General features: G+C 39.6%; 1 protein-coding gene across 1 annotated transcript in view; it reads right to left on the bottom strand.

Moving 5' to 3' along the window:
• IGF2BP3 (insulin like growth factor 2 mRNA binding protein 3) overlaps positions 1–14,783 on the bottom strand; it is a 117,904-nt gene that overhangs the window by 21,945 nt on the left and 81,176 nt on the right. Inside the window, exons 4-5 of the mRNA XM_075587128.1 lie at positions 7,459–7,510; positions 7,307–7,370 (exon numbers count right to left, since the gene is read on the bottom strand). Coding sequence (XP_075443243.1) covers positions 7,307–7,370; positions 7,459–7,510 — 116 coding nt within the window. The remainder of the gene's footprint in view (positions 1–7,306; positions 7,371–7,458; positions 7,511–14,783) is intronic.

The following is a 14,783-nucleotide window of genomic DNA, read 5'->3' as shown; positions in this document are numbered from 1 at the left end:
AACAAATAAAAAGTGGACACTAATAATAAGTGACTAATCAAAAACTTAAATAAGTGAAAAATGTGATAAAAATTTAAGTAAATACAGTTTCACCCCCTGCTCTGGAACCCACTGGAAGGGGTAGTCTTCACTCTTCCCCCACAGTAACAGCAAAACACACAAAATCCACGGGGAGCATGGGGAGGAAACAAAAATAAATTTAAGTGCAGCAAAAATGACAATGTGAAAAAAGCCTTCAATTGACTTGGCTCTAATGAATTGACTACTTACAAGATGTAAGAGTCAAAAAGGCAGGGTTGACTCAAACGGTCAGAGGTAAGAGGATGATGCAGTTGTCATCAAAGTGGATCAGGTCCCCAGGATCACGTACCCCAATATAGAGAGAAAAACTGGCAGAGCGCAGATCACTCAAGATAAAAATAGCTTTATAACAATAAAATATTATACTCACATTCTAACAATAAAAAACGGGCATATCACACTGCATTAGTGTAGGAAGATTTTAGCCAGCTGGCTCACCGTCCCACAACGTTCCCCCACTCCTCCGCCTCAGCCTCCGGTCAGCTGTTTAGACTGCTCCGACTGGCGTGTGACGTCACTTCCGGTTTCGCCGCTCGGTGAGGGCTGGATCCTCCTGCAACTCCTCTGCTGTATGCTCCTCTCTGAATAAGACTCCCACTCTACGCGTTTCGAAAGCGACACTCCTGAGGAAGAAAGCAGTCGCTTTCGAAACGCGTAGAGTGGGAGTCTTATTCAGAGAGGAGCATACAGCAGAGGAGTTGCAGGAGGATCCAGCCCTCACCGAGCGGCGAAACCGGAAGTGACGTCACACGCCAGTCGGAGCAGTCTAAACAGCTGACCGGAGGCTGAGGCGGAGGAGTGGGGGAACGTTGTGGGACGGTGAGCCAGCTGGCTAAAATCTTCCTACACTAATGCAGTGTGATATGCCCGTTTTTTATTGTTAGAATGTGAGTATAATATTTTATTGTTATAAAGCTATTTTTATCTTGAGTGATCTGCGCTCTGCCAGTTTTTCTCTCTATATTGGGGTACGTGATCCTGGGGACCTGATCCACTTTGATGACAACTGCATCATCCTCTTACCTCTGACCGTTTGAGTCAACCCTGCCTTTTTGACTCTTACATCTTGTAAGTAGTCAATTCATTAGAGCCAAGTCAATTGAAGGCTTTTTTCACATTGTCATTTTTGCTGCACTTAAATTTATTTTTGTTTCCTCCCCATGCTCCCTGTGGATTTTGTGTGTTTTACAACTGGTACTGTATGGGATCGTATAAACTCTTCGTTAACCAGAATTTTTGCTTCTCCGGCACCTCTCAATGCACATATCGGATAACAAAGCTTTTACTGTATATATACTCATACACACATTTTATATTACCTGGGGGGGGAGAATTACACAAGTTTAGTTAATAAAGAAAAAGCCATTCAAACCGCATGGCTGCTTACAATATGTAAATCACTAATGAGTTGAATATACTTATAGTGCCAAATGTGTATCCTGTGTTTGCTCAGCATACGGTCTAGTCCAAGTACATGAAGTAGTACACTCTAGCTAGCTAGACCTTGTATGGAAGTATACAGCTGAAATGCATCCCTGCTCCGAGTAGAAACGGCAGTTTTTGGTGTGTAAATCACAAGGAGTAAAGAATATTGCCCAACATTACAAGGAGCTGGCACTGGTTCACCATCCTAAAATACAGTGTCCTTGCCACAAGGGGCCACTTACCAGAACAGGCAGCCATTTTATTTATGAATAAAATTTTAAGATTGTAAGCTCTTCGAGAGGGGATGCTCTGTAACCTGTTCTCTTCTATAGGATTCCCTTATTGTAATAAAACTTAATATATTCTAATGTCCTAATTTTGTGACGGGCAGAATGCACAGTTGGCGCTATTAAATTGACTAAAGACTACATGGGTATATGCTAAATTGCTTCGGAAGAGAGAGAGAGCAGGCAATCACACCACAAAACTTTCAACTAACTTTATGTTCAATGTATTTTTAAGTGCAGTCCTGTTTAAAGGAGAAAAAACCCACATTCAGGACACACAGCTTTCACAACAGCAACAGCCGTGTAACATACACTGGCGACACACTTTATTCGAGCTTGGCTAGTCCCACGAATTCGGGTATACCCGGGTGTATTGAGGTTTGTGACTGTTTTCTGCCCGAGTGCATTGAGTTATTTTCCAAGCAGGGATTGAAGCATTTTATTCCCGCTGGCTGCAATACTGCACAGTATATATATATAAACTGCATTACAATTCATGAATTTATGCCATCTGGTAGACACGCGAAGCATTGCAGCCTATTAAATCCTAATCATTATCATTTAACAGATCAGCCGCCCATCAGCCAGGCATGAACCCAGGCTGGGAAGGCAAATGCAACGGGGCTTGTCAGAGGTTAGGAGCGGCGCATTCCAGGTATCTGCCAGGTACATACCGGGTATTTGCTCGAATAAAGTGTGTCGGTGCAGTACCTTTAGTAAAACTACTATTTAAATCTTGGTAGACGCCTGCAACATCACATTGCAATGAGGAACCTCAAGCAGCCAAAAAAAAAAAAAAGTATCAAATTTACGTAAAGTATTTTATGGGGGGAAAAAACCCCATCTTCTGTGTTGTATATAGCCCATTTAATGCACTGATAATCAGGAGATGGGGTATGAGGGTGCACAAAATAATGCAATCAGTACCTCCAGCAGAGAGAGAAGACTGGGTTACCCCTCTCCAGGACACCGCCCCTTTCCCCGCCCTCCGTGGCTGCGGTCACCGACCCTGGCAAGCCAGCTACCATCTGTAGTGCACACTGCTGGATTGTCACCCTAGTATCTAATTCACGGCTCCGTTTCTTTAAAACCAAGGCAGCAAAGGTGTAAATAAGTCAGAAGAGGCTATCCTGGGAGATGGGGTGCTCAGGCACATCATGACAAGGACTGGTAAATATTTATTTATATTTTTAAAGTAGTGATGGAAAGCACTCAAGACGTACTATGAGTTAATTTGTGCTCCAAGTGAGGTCTCCTGGTATAAAAGAGGACATGTTGGGCTGGCTAGACCAGATCACACTGCAGGGACGTGGTGCCGTCTGCCTTACACAGAGAGAATTGATACACTATGAAGCAGACTTCTCTGAAAGCACCTATCAACTTACTACAAAGCAGCTGTCCGTTTTACTACTATTCTCTTTGAACGTCTTAAGGAAATGATTAGTGCTAGACCTCCCCTACTTCGCACAGAGGAACAGTGTCATGCAAGTCATCAGTGCAAGCCAACAACTGTATGGCAGAGGAGAGGCTGGGGGCGTGTCAGGTGTTCAAGCAATCCCATTGGCCACCACTTTGGTGGTTCATATAATATTATGCACCTGCTCAAAAATCACACAAAAATAGGACAGTGCCAATGTCGATTCGTCCCTGTGAATTAAATCTACTTTTTTTTTTTTTTATTAACTAAAACAGAAAGGCCAGGGCATTATACAAAATGACAACATATAGTGCAATACCTCAGTGCTTATCTGCTCATGAAAAAGGGTCATTTAGTTAAACCCTTTGGCCAAAAGGTTATAAGCTTGCAGCCACTTCACGGCACAACCAATCTGCAGGTCCTAACACTACCTGGCACAATTCTCATGTACCTCCTTTTCTGCTGGAGGTAGAAAGCCCATACTGGGTCTGTGATACACAGGATCATGATAAAAACTGCTAACTGGAAAGTGGGGCGGGGACTGGGGCATGTTTAAGAGTCAGGAGTTCAGGGTATATAAATCTGCACAATTAAGAGGATAAAGTAAGGGGTTTTTTTTGTTTGTTTTTTAAAAGAAAATTATTTTTATTTGGTTCTCCCCTCACTTTTCTATCCCAATGTAAAAATGGATGCTGCAATATAGAGTAATAAGTATGCACACAGCTGTTGATTATCCCCATGCTCTAGCCCTCTGATATTACTGCACACCTCTCTCCCACTGTCTCAATTAGAGCTGCGAAAGAATATTAAAAAATTCTGCACTCTCCAATTTCTTTATGCATGTCAAACAAAAAGAACCCTCCCCTCTGGGGAAAACCCTGTATGCCATTAATGTCGATCCAAGGCATCATTACACAAATCAATATGGCAGACCTTTTTAGGGACTGTGTGTTTGGTTTCAATCCGCTGCATTTTGTTTAGGTAGAACAAAGTCTTTGATGGACAGATGTCTGATATGGATACAGAGGTCCAGATAGGCCACAGTTAAGTTTAAGGGTAGCAGGTAGGTTTTAATAGTAAATACTGCTGAAAACACCTTTCATTTCATTTTACAGTACACGTGTATATCCCTTAGTCTACAAATGTCACCAGATCCTATGTCGGTGCATGTCAACCATTACATTTCTATAAAAAAAACTGTGTAAGCAACAAAAGGCAGGGGTGCCCAATGCTACATCCAATTAACAAAACATATAAAGTAAGAAGTATAAAGTTTAAATACTTCAATAATAATAATAATAATAATAATAATATTTACTTGGTTATTTAGTTAAACCCTTTGGCCAAAGCATCATAAGCCTGCATACCACGTCAAGGTATAACCAAAATGAATGCAGGTCCTACACTACATTGTGAACCCTCCCTGTACCTCTATATGAGGGGAAAGAACCATAGTAGATTCTGTTCTTAGCAGCAAAGTGAAAAGACCTCCCAAGTTAAAAAGGTATGGAGGAGTGAGCTGTATGTTAATCAAAACTGTGCAAGCCCTGATTTGTATCCCAATGTTCATACTTGGGATTCGTAGCCTTGCTTTTTGCAATTAGAACCACGTCCGGTTCAAAGTGTCCTGCTATTTGGAGCTAGCCTATACTCTAGTCTACACCAACACCATCAACGTCTTAGCTTTCAGTGTAAAGTGCAATAAAGCCAATGGTCACCATACTTGTTCTCCTCCGAGAATGGGTTTGCCCTTCCAGCCCTATTTCTGTGCATGCATTTGTCATACAAGAGGGTTCCAACCACACCATGCACAGAGACGTCATCCTTACAGGCTTCTTCTGGCTGTAATGTGCATGGGACACTGGAGGAGTTAATTCTTGCCATCTTCAGCGTGTGATCAATGTCTGTGCTAGCCACAAGGTGGCAGGAACCACCATCTAAAAGGTCTACCAGCTTTGTATTCTCTTTATCACATCGTGATTATGTAGTGGGAGTGGTAATATGGGCGTAGAATAGAAAACACATACTGTACACTAGTCAACATATTGGGTTCAAGGGAATGAAACAATTACTTTAAGGGAAGAGACATTATTTGGTGAATACAATTGGAAATTAGTGGGCAGGGGTATGAGGAAAGCAAGGGGAAAAAAATAAAAAATAGAGACTTGTTGTAAACAAACCTCTTGAGCACATATTTCATGGTCAATTAAAAACTATACATTACTGTGCAAATATAAATATCTCTCTGTATACACACACACACACACACACACACACACACACACACTACAGATTGTGTTTGGAAGTTTTGTCACAAACTTGAAGAAAAAAAAGGGGGTTGGGAAGCAGATACCCAGCTGAATGCTTTCAACCCACAAACATGAAACATTGTAATCACTTCAGTGCCCTGCATTACTAAACAAGTCACTCCAGCATTCAAAGCATTAAATAATGACAAACTTTCCTTTGACAATGGGATACACACACTTTTTACATTGTATGCTTCTTTTTAGATTTTAAGGTACCTCTTTAATATGGTCTCAGTTTCTCATAACTTACATGTACTGTGTTATCTAATGGCACCGTCTCTGATCCCACATTGTACTGCGCTGTGGAATGTGTTTGCGAGAGAAAGACCACGCACAAAAATTAACTCACAATTGTGATTGTAAAATCGCTTTAAGAGAGCAACTCTAAAAAGTTACCAGCCGTCGCATCTACATGGGGGATCCAAGAGTATCCAGAGTGGGGGGGGGGGGGGGGGGGGCGACAATACCCCTTATAATAAACACCATGCCGGTATGGCGTCCCGATCTGAGCGGTCCTCAAGGGGCTTGCGTCATGAGGGTAAGAATGTGTAACTCCGTGACGAAATACATCGGGCCACTATCCCAGCCATCTTTACATCATCACAGTCAGAGGAGAGGAAGCAGACCACTCCCTGGAAGATCGGAATGACATACCGGCCGGCATGGCGTTCACTACAAGGGGCATTAAAGGGTCTATCCCTGGAGGGGACGTGCAGGCACTGCACTGCTTTGAGGTGCATATAGAAAAAAGATGCGACGGTGGCTGGATCAGGTGCAATAAAAATAAGCTTCTTTATTGAGGAACAAGACAAACAGGGTTCACATGACGCTGTAGAGGTACCTACAAAGGGCATTACATAAACACCCTTATGCCACCCTGGAGACTACTGGATCCCTCCTTTAGATTTTACAGCTGGTAACTTTGTAAAAGCCAATCTATCCTTGTGGGTGAATTTTCACTTGTTTATTTTCATTAAAATCAAATACTTTACACTATGGAGAGTGCACTTCTTATCTTTGTACTTCAGATCTAATTTGGGATATGGCATCTCCAGGAAGAAGCTGCCGAGACTCCCTTACCATTTGAACTTCGATTTGTTTGTTGCCAGAAGCCGATTGCAATAATATTGTGGACATGGGGTCATCTTTTTGGTACTTTTTTAGAAAAATCAATTGATACAAAAAAAAAAAAAAAAAAAAGAAGAGGGGGGGGGGGGGAAAGCTTTCTGGATTTGTATGCATGTTACACATCTAGAACTATAAATGGAATGTTGATAATCAAATGTATTTAGAGCACAAACACTAGAATATTTCACACACTTTTCATTCATTGCTAAATTTGCGATGCTTTCCAGTACTCTATTTTGAAAAATATAACATCAATTAACGGGACGGTATATTTTTCAAAATAGAGTGCTGGAAAGCATCGCAAATGTCCCTGTTATTTTTGTAGGGGCAGGGGGGGGCCCTTTTGTTTCCGTGACACCATATGATTTACTGCCATTCATTGTGATGTCGTTTTACTTATGAAATTACAGTTCTATCATCGCACTGCACTATTTTACAAAATCTTTATGGAGCACAAATACTAATTTTATACAGTTTTTCATTATTGCATTATATGGATTTCCAAGCATACACATTGCTCATTTATATGACCTGTGAATACAGTTTTATATATTTCGGTAAATAAAGTGGTTTGTAAAGGTTAGTTGGCAATAGTTACTTTTTTTTGTTCTTCTCTCTCTACACACAGCATTTATGATGTGTACAAGTCATTAACTTACTGTCTAGCGTGCTCCTTATTGGCATATGTTACATTCACTACTGCAGTCTCCGTCTCGGTGTTCACTAAAAGGGTAAATAAAAGGAAAATCTACATTAAGTCACCTTTTCCGTTTCAATTGGAAATAAAGTCGATTTTATATGCATATTATACCTTGCTCACAGTTCTCCACTGTCCCATATTGTGCCAACAGGCTGTCCAGTACCTAACAAAACAAAAAAGAAAGTTAGATTTTCATGTTTTAAGGAATATGTACATTTGCATACGAGTTGTTAGACAATACCAATGAATACTTGTAATTGTCATACTATGAATTTCCTTTTATATGGCATCTTTAAACCATAAAGAGCATAGAAAAATGAAACCCAGAAACGAAGACACGTCTCAAACCATCTTAACAATTTAGCAGCAAACAAAGATAATTATCTCCGACAAGCTTGCAGTTTTAAGTTTTAATTTGATCTAATGAGAAAATGATTTGCTGTACACCCTGACGATCTAGTACAGGTCTTTGTAAACAGGTCGCTCATATCAATCCTAATGCTAGTCCTCCAGCCTGTAGGATAGTTCTACATATATATACCAAATGTATCACTAAGCATAGGTCAGCTCTAAAAAGAATACATTAAGTGATCGTGTACATCATATATATGCAATGCAGCAGGCCCCTGCTGTCAGCAAAAGACTTATCCAAGATATTTGAACCTGTAATGAATCCTGCTACTGAAAATAATGCATGTATGGCTTGAGAATGCATGCAAGTGAAATTAACTCCACCTCTCCTGCAGCCCCCATCTTCCTCCATTCATTCATTGCAGGGGGAAGGGAGATGTCTGCTTTAAATGCCACAGGCTTTCTTATTGGGCGACTAGCAAGTGCTGGCGATTTTACTACCATGTGCATTGCCACAGCTGCCCTGGTTCTTAAGAGAGGGGGCTAGTGGGAGGGCAGAGGAGGAGCAAATGCAAAAATACAAAAATTATCACATGACACAGGGGGCCTCTCTAAGCCAACAGAATGAGATTAAAGATGGGATTCCCTTCTCCCCCTCCTGAAAGAACAAAGAGCAGCCCTGGGGTGGAAGAGAGGGGGGTGGAAGAGATGGGAGAGGGTGTGGGGGGAGGGGGTGGAAGTAACTTCATATCCTCACAGGAACCGCTTCTAAAAAGATCATGAAAAATGCATTTGTTACCAGTTATTACAACCCATCCCACCCCTCCCCCCCCCCCCCCCCCCCCCCACACACACACACGCATAATTGCAGGAAAGGCCACACAACGCACAGTTAATGCAACACATTCTACGCCTGGTCTGCCTTTTTGCTGCATCTTGCAAGAAATAAAAAAAAAAATCAGGGAAAATGCATTCCCATCTATACTGTGTTTTTAAAAATAAACAGACTGTGTTTAAGAACACACACAGAAAGCACTTCTATGCCTGTGGCAGGAGCAGCCAGCATCACATTCCTTTCGCATTGTATGGCAGCAGCAGGAAGGTGCTCAACAGAAACCCAGTGCAAAGGTTACCATAAGATTTCATATGATGGAGGGGAGCCCCGCCATGGAATTTCATTTTCTACTTGAGTAAACTGGAAGTGAAAAGCCCCAGCATTTACTTACTAGGGGTGCAGCGCACAGCTCATGTGATCAAATCTCACTGCACGCAATATGTTCATACATTATTCACAAGGTAGAGCATGCAAAAATCGGCATCCCTTGTTATAGCTCATTGCTAATTCCCAGGGCTAAATATGCATCTTGGCCCTTTGAAAAAGCTCCTCCCTGATAGGAGTTTTACTACTTCCTCCTCCCCCCCTACAGTAGGAGTTTGACATTCTTCCTCACATATCCATTTTTAAATAGGTGAATTGTTTTTTGTTGTTTTTTGGTCTGTCTTACAACAGAGTTTAGATAAAGATCGCAAAACCCACCCAAAAGCCTTTATGTGCCATGAAAGCATTACATTTAAACAAGATTTAAAAACCTGACTGTCGAGTATTTGACGGTGCCCTATCTACTTAATTTAACCTTTTACACATGCTAGTGTCATTAGTTCACATTTCTCCTTTCAGCCATGCATTGCCAATACATGCTGCTCACATATATAGCCAAGATGTCTAAATATAGCTTTAAACTCTGTGCCAATATTGTGGTGGGAGCTCTGACAACAACAGTATTCCTTGGCCATTCAATGGTTTTGGTTATTTTCAGACTGAGTGGGCCTGATAAACCATTCTAGAAAAGAGGAAATGTGCATGAAATGGCTTCACTTACACTGGCATAATGACTGATTTTCCATTTGGCAAAATGCTTGATAAACCTATATGTCACCCTTCAATAAAACCAAAGTAGTTCTAACACGAGAGTGCGGCCTCGTGTTAGAATTTTGAGACACAAATTGCTTCCATATGAAATGATAGCATCACTTTTTAAGGACTCCATTTTAGCAATATTTTTAAGGAGCAGGGCAAATAAATTCTGTTTCCCAAAACAAAAACAAGAATGTCACATTACAACAGGAGTACTTCAGTATTCTCATTCACTCTGCAACTGGACTAACATGGCTATTTCTACTTAATACACTACAACATGAAATGATACATGGTTGATAAATGTGTTACATTCCAGACTAGTGTTGCAATAAAATGAAAACAAAGGGGTGCTCTGGTTAGAAGGTTATGGCTGTTTCGTATCATACAAAATATGAAGAACTATTTGAAAGATTTTTCCTCCCGTCTTCTTTGCATGTTCTTACTCTCTGTTTCCCAACCAGACTGTGATAGTTGCAAATATTTTACAACTCCCATCAACTTAGAAATTCATATTGTTATTTTGAATGGGACAGGATGAGCAAAAAGTTCTAATTTATTTAGGTACAACACGCCAGCATATTCTGCCACACAAAATATCGACATTAAAGGAGCAATCCAAGCAATATCCTACACGTGTTTTTTTTTTAAAATAAATCAGTTCTGTAATATTGGATAATACATACAATTCTTTTTTTTTTTTTTTAATTCAACTCTTAATGCCATTTTTTATGAGTTTTAATATAATGAGCATCCTTTGTTATCTGTAACAATAGATAATGATACATTGTAGCTGCCAGTTACACTGATTGAAGGATTGATTTGAAACTGAAATGTAACCATTTAGTGAACCCTGGGAAACAGGATTTTGCTGGTCGATTACGGGAGAACCAATTGATCGGCAGTTTAGGTCATTTGTTTCCAATAAAGGTAATCAAATGTTGCATATATTAAAACAAAAAACATATTTCATTTTTTTTTTTAAGATGCTTGAATTGCCTTTTTAACATACAATGAATGGGTGCAGTAGGTAAGTTCAAATATAGATATAGATTTGTTTTTTCACAAAACTATGCAACTATAGATAAATCATTTTTCCTTTATAATAAAAGACAAATTAAAATTCTGATGCAGACTTATTTTTTGTTAGGTTTCGTTTTAGGTAAAGTTTAATAGATTTTATTTTAAATATAGCATTTTAAAATGGGTGTTAATCAAAAAGTGAGCAGACTAAATCTGCATAAATCAACTAATAAGTTAGAAGCGTGAAAGGATTTGTTTTGATAGAAGTTCATGAATATTTAGGTGTTAAAACCTTTTTAACTGCAGTATGGTGTGTTTAAATAGTTTGTTCTATTTTAGGGAAGCTGGGTACAAATCATGCATATTTCGCCATAATTATTTAATGGTCTAGTACTGTACAACTTGATGGTTCAATGTCCCACATCAACAAGAGAAGAATGTGCATACAGCCTCACAAACAGAAGGCTCGTCTTATATGTTTATTTATTTTCCCCTTCTCATCTATAATCAAAGTTAAGAAATACCCCTGTCACTTCTAATTTGGGAGAAATGCTGGTTTAGAGAAAAAAAAATCCAGTGTCATGATTTTTCTAAAAACCTTTTTTACAACGGTCTATATTATTAAAAAATTGGTATACGCCTCATTATGTTCATTATCACAGGTAAAGGTTTTTGAATGGATTCAAGTAGTTATCGACCAATTAGTAGGCATCTTAAATAATAAATGTATATAAAAATAAATAAAAAAGGGACCAGTCAAATATTTCAAAAAGGGTTGCCTGCTATTTCAAATTGTGCCTTAACGGATTTAAACTAACCCACTCATTTATTTACACACGAAAAAAAGCAAAGTCCCTTCTAATGAAAATAATATTTCTGCTACATACAATAAACAGCCACAGTTATCACTGAAACCTCTAGGACTTGGTTTCTTCTCAAATGTAGTAAGGGAACAAACTAAATGGACATTTATTGACAAAATAAATGCAGGTGTTCATTTGTATTCCTGCTCTCAAAAATACTCAACTTCACATAATAAAAATAAATAATTGAAGGAAGTAATACATATGTAACGCCTCTGCCACATGTGAGTGAGGGGGGGAAATCAGTGGGTTTGCTTGAATCACTCAAACGGGTGCTCAAGGTCAATCCTAGCAATAGCCCAAATTTTCTAGATTATACCAAACACATTTAAGCAGTTCGCCTATCCTTAAATATATAAAGAGCAGCGAAAATGTACATAGGAGGCACACAGAGTCCCTGCCCTGTACAGCTTCCACACTCTCGTTTGGGTGTCCGAGGCACAAGGAGACACGACTTACCCAAGGTTACAAAGAGCAGACACTGGAATTTCAACTGGGCTCCGAATGCCCCCGCTTTACCAACACGTTTTATCCCCATTTGAATGTAGTGGTAAAGGTTGGAAACAGCGTCAATACCAGGGGTATAAATAACACATTTTTGTAAATACATGGGGTATAAATAACCTTCAATTATGTTAGCAGGACATTCCCTTGGAACACTAGAAGGCCCTCAGGCTGTGCATTGTTGTAGGCCCCTCAAACTGCAGAGTTTGAGCAAAGCACCACGGTCATTACATACAGTATGCTACAATGTGCAGCTTCATTCATAAACGAACGTATATCTCGTGTCTAATCTCCTGATGCAGAGTTTCCATTTAGGATATGTTTCTGCAGGGGGGGAGGGGTTTGAAAAGGAAACAACCCCATGCTTATCTGACATACAGAACTGTATTCCTACTTAGCCCCTGCAGTACAGGAAGGCTCAGACAGCACAAGACACACATCCAAGGAGACATCAGAGTTCTAATATGTCAAGTCAGCCACGAATGTAAACACAACATAAGCTCGGAAGCATTACCAGCATCAGCAGGATTTCCACACCCTGTATTGTTAACATGATCTCTCGTATACATGGGAATGTTGAGCCGTATGTTCCTCGGCCAACCAAATCTTAAGGGTGGTTTATTTGTGTTTTGCTTTTTAATAAATAAAAAAAATCACTGGGATTTGCTTATATTTAAACACTTTGCCACCAAAGAGGCCGGAAACTTTTCCAGGGGGGTTGGCAACAAATTGTGTAACAGTGAAGGGGTTCAAGGAAGGTACATTTTTGGGTGAGCAGTACACAGCATTTACAATATATTTAGATGGTCACTGCATGCAGCAGTCAATAAGCTTTTACAGTCTCTTATTAAAACAGTAATAAACCAGTGATATGATCAACTCATTCACTGTAGATACATTTTGTTTTATTAATCACAACCTAAATTAAGCAGTATAAAATCTGAGCTGTATTTAAATACTGAGCAAGCTCACGTTTTATATATTAGGCCAAAGCTAAAGCGTCATGAGATTATGTGCCAAATATTGGTTTCAATTAAGTTAAAACATTAAGAATATGGGCATAGTGCTTAAGATATCCATCATTACATCAATTACACAGAAATCTATCCATAAAACCATTTTAATTCCCCAATTAAAAATCAGAACCATTTACTCTCTCAAAAGAAGATTTATCTGTACGAAATCAAACCATTTAATCAATACATATAATGTTCAGATGCCCCAACTATAAAACAGGAGCACAACAATCCAACCTGATGGTTCAATGCCCTATATCACAAAGCAAGAGGAGCAGAAAGTGAAAACACACAGCTTTTTAAAAAAACACATTGTATTTATATTCTCCTTTCATGTTGCACCAAAAGTTAAGAAATGAGCCGGTAATTTTGTACGTCGTAATAAATGTTTGCGGATGGGGAGGAATCGGTGCAACAAGTGTGCGCGCGCACACGCGCGCGTTTGCTCGTAAAAGAGATATACATGTTTTCGAAAGCTATAAATTGAGGAAATTAAACTGCACTATGTAATAATAATAATTCGGTATTTGTAATCCATTGGAATGGTCCAACTTTTCAAACAATAAGCAAAATAAAACATGAACACGAAACACAATGGGTGTTTAAATTGGTCATCGTGTTTAGTGGTGTTGGTACACGCCTTACATCAGGAGCACGCTACAAATGCGCGAATGAGCAAATCTGCTGGACTGTAACATAACCAAGTCATGTGTATATTTTAAACACCTATAGCTTTCACCATATGTCAGCTTTCATCTCTATTGACTGTGATACTCATTGTATTGCTCTATCAGGAACATTTTACATTGAGCACAGTAAGACTAACCTTGTGCGACCTTACCTAGAAACGTGGGGTGGGAGGCGGGGGCTAAGTTCATCTGAGGACGAACCACCGAACTCAACTACACCGGCTCACAAATTACCTCCCATAGCCGGGCCAAACATTAGTTAACAAATAGTACTTTACGTCTTTTTCCTAGACTACCCACAAATGAATCATGAAGGGAAAACAAACAAGACTAGGGATTTTTAAATATTGCATCATACACAAGCAGAGCATTTGTTTCAAAAGCATAAGCGGGCACCAAAAGCGAAGTGTCTGTACTATGAGGCACCAGTAGTGAGAGTCACACAAAGGCATCAATATGTGTCATGATTGTGTTTATGGAAATGTTCACGTATTTTTGCTACTACACAAGAAGCACTTTTTTGTTGTTTAAACCAAGGCCCAATTCTTAATCACCGCTGCTGAAGTAATGTCATTTTACTGCGGGGGCCAAACAGAGCGGAACGGGACATTCCAAATGGCCGCCGTCGCTTTGCTGCCGACGGACGCTCCGCAGCAGCTGATCCACCACTGGAAATCCCCACTGCCGGCTGTTTCTAAGGTGAGTTTTAATACTGTTTGGGGTAGGAGTTTAATGGGGTTTTTTGTACTTTGGTAGGGGGTTAAGCGCTTAATTTAAAGTGTTTTGGGCTTAATTAAGGGGTTTTGGACTTCGGTTAGGGTAGCTTCCAATAATAATTACAGTACCAACTGATTTAAGAAAAATGTATGCAAATGTTCTGTGGGGAAACACAACAAACAAATCTAAAACCCAAACACTGGAGTTTCCTTGACATTTTTTCTTTTTTGAACAACTGCACAGAAACCATTTAGACTGTAAATTAATTAAAGTCTATGTAAAGAACAAAAGCTGGAAGTAATGGATTGAAAAATAAATAAATAAACTTTTACAAGCATCTGTAAATTGAAACAGGATT

The sequence above is a fragment of the Ascaphus truei genome, chromosome 2, assembly GCF_040206685.1.
Source record: "Ascaphus truei isolate aAscTru1 chromosome 2, aAscTru1.hap1, whole genome shotgun sequence".
Lineage (NCBI taxonomy): Eukaryota > Metazoa > Chordata > Amphibia > Anura > Ascaphidae > Ascaphus > Ascaphus truei.
Note: the sequence above shows the minus strand (reverse complement) of the source record. Positions and strands in the feature narration are given on the sequence as shown.